We start from the raw sequence: 7,026 nt of genomic DNA, 5'->3' as shown, positions 1-7,026 counted from the left end.
ATAAGAGTCTGAGTATAATATCAAGTCCTAAATTAGACTAGTATCTTATAATAAGAAAGACTAAGATAAAGGATTTTTTTTTACTTTCTTTATTATCTTTATTTATCAATCAATATATATGACCTATATACATATACTATAGAATATGGAGATAGTCTGATTGGAGACCTGTCCGATAGCAACAACCAGGTAATCGGGTTGAATAAAGATGGGTTGAGGGAAAAAGAACGGGCAATGGCATGCATGCATGTGGTTGATTCCTTTTCTTTTTCTCCCAGGCGGTGTGCAAGAAGTCGGGTCCGTGCGCTTGCGCGGTATTGAATCTGTAAGGGTAGATTGAAACTTGTCAGACATATGGATCCAGACAGACATCCCCGACGGACCATACCCAGGAAGGAATGGATTGCCTGGAGAGTAGGGATGCCAGCCTCATAATTGCAGAAAAAGTACCAATATGCCTATGATGGAGATGTCCGAATGATGAAGGCTGGAGAATTGAAATGGATGATGCCTGTATAAGTAGGGTAGGGTAGGGTAGACAGGTATGGATCGACCCCCAGATCGAGTGTTTTGGTAATACGCCGACCATGGTTTTGCTGTTTTAGATCATCCGGTCACTCGGGACTCCCAAGTGGGACAGACTAAACCTAAAGAAGGTGGAGAGATCCCTGATGCACTTGGTGAGGATGTGGTGCCACGGCCTCGACCTGGAGACTGAGACTCGAGAGGGACAAACTTACAGGGTTCGAGGGAGTGGATTACCGTACCTTACCTACCTTACCGACTTGAGGCCAGACCTGGAGTCCCTGTCTTTCTTTCTCCCTTTCAGCGCATTCCCCAGGTCTGGTGATAAATCCATCCCATACCGATGGAGGGGGCCTGATGTCTCAGGCGAAAGGATTGGTTCAATATCAACAGATAATAAGACGAAATATATCATCTGTTTAGATATAATATAATATAATAAGATATCAAATAATATAATAATATGATAATTGCCACCAGATCCAAACAAGGGTTTGTGGTGCCCCTGGCGCAGAGTTTCTTTTCAGCCACCGACAACCCTGTGAAGGGCGCTAAGTGGCCTTGGGGTTCGATTGGAGGGGAACTGCAGGTGGATTCATAAAACTTATACTATCATCCTATTAATCCATCGGGTGAACACGTCCAATCATAGAATATGGGACAGTAGAATGATATAAAATTATGTACAGAATGATGTCTGTGATGGAGAAAGACCCTACACCATTCCCTAAATATATAACCCCAGCCCAGCAAACAGTCAACTACCCCGGTCTGCACCATCCAATCAAGCCAACGAATCGATCATCCAGCATCGATCGGACTGGAGGGGCCCATAGTCCTACCTTTACCTACACCTCTCCCTACCCCTACTCCAACGTCCACTCCCTCGACCGTCTGGTCGAGTCACACAGTAACTACCCGTCCCGTACAACCTCATGGGGAAACACTTGTAGCTCCAATTTAGGCGCTCAATTCGCCCAAGAACATGGAGAGGGTCCATTCATGATCGAAGCTCTCGAACGGGTATCAAAACTAGCCCCAGTCCAGGGTCGGGATTTCCCCACCGTTCGAGGTCAAGGTCATCAGTCCAACCTTTTTTTTTTACCCCCTCCTCTCCCGGACCCCTCTTGTACTATATATATAATTTGTTATTTGCTTCACATCCCTCACCTGGACATGACCTTAGAATTGATTTCTACTGCGTATATGAATCAACAAACAAAGAAATAAATAAAAAAAGAAAAACAGGGGGGAAGCATTAAATGATAAACATGAAAATAAAAATGAAAATGAATGGCAAATCACTATAAATATCAGTCAAATCAGAAAAAAAAATAAAATTTCAAGAGGCCATCCACCCCTGGAAAGATTGAGCATAGACCTCTTCTCACAATCCAGTCAGCATCAGGTACATGACCTCCAGTTTGTTTCCATCCGAAAGAATGCTCTCAACGGCCACATGCATTGACCTCTCGGGATGGTGTTTGATCTATCCATGGTTCATCCTGCATGGCTGACGAAATGGTTTAATATGATAGTGGAGTACAGTACGTAGTGAAGGAGGGGGAGAAAAAAAGATTCAAACAAAAGGGAAACATGATACAAATAAGAATGAAAGAGAGGAAATGATCCTCTTGATGAGTTCATTCCCCTCCATCACAATCCAGAAAGGAAAGGTTAAAAACCTCCGAGTGGGTTTTTCGATCGGGGAAAAATGAAGGCCGATTCTCTTGACCGGTTTGATGGACAGATGACCTTGTTGGGTTAGTCACTTGGTTAGTACTTCTTTATATCTGCTTTCTTGATTCCTGTTATTCTCTTTCTTTCTTTCTTTCTGTTTATTAATTCTTTTTTATCTCTATGAATTGATCGAATTAATCGAATCAACTGAATAATATTAATGATTAATGTCCTCCCCAGGGTGGTAGTTGTCTCTACTTATAGGAATCTGTTATTAATATTCGCCTCCGGACTGGGACTGGATCTGTCGATTCCACTTCCCTGGTAAAGAATATCCTAATCCACTGCAGCAACTGGCAGTTCTTTGGGTCAAACCAATCCAGCTCTAGTCCGTTTCTGGTTCTCGACTTCTTTCCGCATCCACACCGTCATTCTCTTGATTCTCTCTCTCTCTCCGTCTCTTCCTCTAATCGATTGGTATTCCCAACGATCCTTTCCTCTTCGCCTCTGACATTTCTGTCTCTCTTCTTCTCTCTCTCTTTCTCTCTCTCTCTCTCTTCCTTTCTCTTTCTCTTCTCTCTTTTCTTCCTCTACTCGTATCTTTCTTATTATCTTGTTGCTCTTTTAGTCCTTGTTCTCCTCCCCTTCCTTCCCCTCTCCCATCTATCCCTTCATCCCGTATTAATTCCTTTCCCATACTATTCACCTACCTTCAAGCCGGTTCTCCCAACGTCGTGCTTCTCTCTCTTCTCTTTTCCTTTTCGTTTTTGTCTTTCTTTTCTTTTCTTGTTGTTAATTGTATTTTTCTTTCCTCCCTCTCGTTTCGTCATTGTTTATTCGAAAATTTTCTCCTCGTATAGCCCTGTGTTAATGCGCGCGTGGTCTGCGGTACCGATACCATAGTTTCCCTGCATTCACCTTGTATAGTGCTCTTTTACCCTGGCTTGTCTTAGATAACGCTCCCATTCTTCTTCTCCCCTTCTCTTCTTACCTTTTTTTTTTGTTTTTTTGTTTTTTTTTTTTTTTCTCCCCTTCTTTACTCTCTTCTCTTTACTTTTTTCCTATACAAGCATATCGAGAAAGTGGTACTGTCCCACGTGTCTGCCGATCTGCCCACCAAGTCCTAACACCCGACCCTCCCTTCGATCGACACTCGCTCGGTCGTTTTTCATACCAGTTCGCCGTCCGTTCTCGATCCCTACCGCCTCGCCACACTTCCCGTGTCCCTCGGTCTAACACGGAACAAAAGCGGTCGCCCACCCTGTCATGGAAATAATTTGGATGGTTTTGGTTTGACTCTGGTTCTGATCTTTTGTGGGTGAGGTCCGCGCATCATGGACTCTCGTCACGCTACCCGGGAACTGTTGGAGTACCTCCGCACCGGATTCCCCATCCTGCTCCTCCTCGTCTTCGTTTCGTCCTTTATCGCAAACTCTATCCTCACGGCCAAAAATGTCAACAAAAGCTCCACGGGCACCCGGACCGGCCCTGGCGGGAGACCGCTGCCTAAGCGTGCAAGGAGCTCAGCCGCGGTGGCAAAACCCGCGCACCAGTTCTCGCGGGCCACTAAGCTATTGTTCAAATGGCTGTCGGCAGGGATCTTGGTGACCATTGTCGCCGATGCGGCCATTAACATCACCCACGTGATGGTGGCCAGGGATGAGCACTGGTGGTGCGGTCAATCCGTCGTGGTGAGTGACGACTCCACACCCTCGGGAAGGCCCTGGGAGAGGCGCCGATGGTCTGGCTAATCTAATCTGCTCAAAAGATATACGTTGTGGGATCCTTCTTTGATTATGCGATCATCTTGGTCTCATTATTGGATACCAATCCCTCACCGACTTTTCCCCAGTTTGTTTCCTGGCTAGTGGCAATCCCGGTCGAACTAGCGATCCTAGGGGTTTCGTCTTCCCTATACACAGGCGCTCACCGCGAACCCGTCGTGGGCAATCCCGCCGGCGGACGTCTTCGTCACGGCATGACAGGATGGGAGTCCATGGAGGTCGTGTCCAATGCCGTCCGGCTCATGATCCTGCTGGTTGTGGCCCTGCTGTATATGTGCAGCGCCATCAAGGTCAAGACTCACGGGCGCAAGGCCGCTCGCAATCTCGCCAACGGTTCCAACGAAACCACGGGCTTGCTGGACTCGTCCCGGGCAGAGCACGGTGACCACTATGGTGCCACCAATGGCGCCCACGGCCACCAGCAGTCGTCCAAACCCGCCGACCCCTGGGTCCGACCCACCTCGGTTCCGTCGACCAGCTGGTGGGAGTATCTCAGCGGCTACTCGTTGTTTTTCCCATACCTCTGGCCCTCCAAATCCCGACGGCTGCAGATCGTCGTGGTAATTTGTTTCGTGCTGATCATCCTCCAGCGCGTGGTCAACGTGCTCGTCCCGTACCAGGTCGGGGTCATCACCAATATCCTATCCAAGAACGATGGTGACTTCCGCGTCCCCTGGTATGATATTTGCCTATATATCCTTTACCGGTGGTTGCAAGGCAACCAGGGCCTGATTGGATCGCTACGCTCGAGTCTCTGGATCCCGGTGAGCCAGTATTCTTACATGGAGCTGTCCACGGCCGCTTTCGAACACGTGCACGGTCTCAGTCTCGATTTCCACCTGGGCAAGAAGACGGGCGAAGTTCTGTCCGCCCTGAGCAAGGGAAGCTCCATCAACACCTTCCTCGAACAGGTCACGTTCCAGGTGGTTCCCATGTTGATTGACCTCTGCGTCGCCATTGTCTTTTTATTGATCGCTCTTGATGCCTACTATGCGCTGGTCGTTACCATTGTGACCTTCTGCTACCTCTATGTGACTGTGCGCATGGCTCAGTGGAGAGCCGAGATTCGACGCCAGATGGTTAATGCGTCGAGACAGGAAGATGCCGTAAAGTGAGTCTTCCCCCCCCCCGATCGTTCCCTTGCTACTGCTGTATAAATGCTTACTTAATTTTCTTCAGGAATGATTCCATGGTCTCGTACGAGACCGTCAAGTACTTCAATGCCGAAGATTACGAGTTTGGGCGATACCGGGGGGCGGTGTCGGACTTCCAGAAAGCAGAGTACCACGTGCTGTTCTCGCTGAACCTGATGAACACGTCTCAGAATACCGTCTTCATGATGGGCCTGCTCATTGCGTGTTTTATTGCCGCGTATCAGGTGTCCCTGGGCCAGCGGGACGTGGGCCAGTTCGTCTCCCTTCTGACGTACATGGCACAGCTGCAGGGACCCTTGAACTTCTTCGGTACCTTCTACCGCTCCATCCAGTCGGCCCTGATCAACTCCGAGCGATTGCTGGAGCTGTTCCGGGAGCAGCCGACGGTGGTTGACAGCCCATATGCTAAGCCTCTGCCGCTGTGCAAGGGCGACATCACCTTCGAGGACGTCGAGTTCGCGTACGATTCCCGAAAGCCCGCACTCAATAAACTGACCTTCCACTGTCAGCCCGGGACAACGACCGCGTTGGTGGGCGAGTCGGGCGGTGGAAAGTCCACGGTCTTCCGTTTACTGTTCCGGTTCTACAATGCGGAAGGGGGGTGTATCCGTGTCGACGGGCATGACGTGCAAGGTTTGACGATCGATTCCATCCGCAAACACATTGGTGTCGTGCCGCAGGATACCGTGCTGTTCAACGAGACCTTGATGTACAACCTCAAGTACGCAAACCAAAACGCATCGGACGAGGAGATCTACGAAGCTTGCCGGGCGGCCAGCATCCACGACAAGATCATGTCCTTCCCGGACGGGTATAACACCAAGGTCGGGGAACGCGGTCTGCGGCTGTCGGGTGGTGAGAAACAGCGGGTGGCCATCGCCCGCACGATCATCAAGAACCCGCGGATCATCCTGCTGGATGAAGCGACGGCCGCGCTGGACACCGAGACCGAGGAACACATCCAACGGGCGCTGTCCACGCTGTCTCGCGGTCGGACCATGCTGGTGATTGCGCACCGGCTGAGCACCATCACCACCGCGGACCAGATCCTCGTTCTGCACGAGGGGCGCGTGGTTGAAAGCGGGACCCATGACCAGCTGCTGGCGATGAAAGGACGCTACGCCAGCATGTGGCGGAAGCAGATCCGTGCCCAGAAAGCGGCTGCCGAGGCCCAAGTGCTGCAGGATCGCGCCCAGCGCCTGCGAAGTGCATCCGCCGCAGGCATGCAGGACGACAGCTCCAGCCAGTCCGACGAGGACCGGAATGGCAACGCCCATTCTGCCGCCGCGCGTCAGGCGCAAGGCCAGCCCGTAGGCCGGCCTGTCGATGGGGAGAGACACTGATCGAGGACGCGTGTCCGGGGTTGGCTCACGCCAATTTTGAGTGATCTCTTCCGTTATCTGCCCAGGTATATGGATTACATTTAGAATGATGGGGTGAAATCATCATTATAATCATTATTCTCGGGTTCCCTACTCCTTATCCCCATCTTTATCATTTCCATTTTTTTCTTTTCCTTTCTTTTCTTTTCTTTTCTTTCTTTGATTCATTTGACGGCGTTTCATCCGGGTTACGATTTGCATGCATGCCATTATCTCATGGGACGGGCGGTTGCAGGTTTGGTTGATAAAATATTTAGACCATCGCACAATAAATGATCTTATGAATTGCATCATCATATAGTTAGACTAGCAATGTAGGTAGCTCACTATTATCCAGTCATACAATCAGACTTGCTTGTCTCTACTTCGCTGTAGTCCATTACGTAGATTCATAGCAATTGAACAGAGGACGTGTATAAAACCATGAATCTCTAGCAAAATCTCAGCGAATTCCAGAATATGTCTAGACAATCAAACCGAGCTTGAGAATAGGGGAAACGA

The 7,026-nt window shown here is 49.4% G+C and overlaps 1 protein-coding gene across 1 annotated transcript; it reads left to right on the top strand.

Moving 5' to 3' along the window:
* The first annotated feature begins 3,197 nt into the window (after window positions 1–3,197).
* hmt1 (putative vacuolar ABC heavy metal transporter (Hmt1)) lies at window positions 3,198–6,759 on the top strand. Its single transcript, XM_024814173.1, has 3 exons — window positions 3,198–3,896; window positions 3,974–5,100; window positions 5,169–6,759. Exons 1-3 carry the CDS (start codon window positions 3,540–3,542, stop codon window positions 6,484–6,486), a joined length of 2,802 nt encoding a protein of 933 aa, XP_024668365.1. The 5' UTR covers window positions 3,198–3,539; the 3' UTR covers window positions 6,487–6,759.
* The last annotated feature ends 267 nt before the right edge of the window (window positions 6,760–7,026 follow it).

This window comes from Aspergillus candidus (assembly GCF_002847045.1).
Source record: "Aspergillus candidus strain CBS 102.13 unplaced genomic scaffold BDW47scaffold_65, whole genome shotgun sequence".
Taxonomy (NCBI): domain Eukaryota; kingdom Fungi; phylum Ascomycota; class Eurotiomycetes; order Eurotiales; family Aspergillaceae; genus Aspergillus; species Aspergillus candidus.
The sequence above is the reverse complement of the archived record's forward strand: the minus strand, read 5'-3'. Positions and strand labels throughout refer to the sequence as shown.

Excerpts from the sequence above, each read along its gene's own strand:
- hmt1 (XM_024814173.1), top strand. The coding sequence starts at position 3,540 with ATGGACTCTCGTCACGCTACCCGGGAACTGTTGGAGTACCTCCGCACC. Across the intron at positions 3,897-3,973 it reads GGTGCGGTCAATCCGTCGTG|ATATACGTTGTGGGATCCTT; the intron begins GTGAGTGACGAC and ends TCTGCTCAAAAG. Across the intron at positions 5,101-5,168 it reads AGACAGGAAGATGCCGTAAA|GAATGATTCCATGGTCTCGT; the intron begins GTGAGTCTTCCC and ends AATTTTCTTCAG.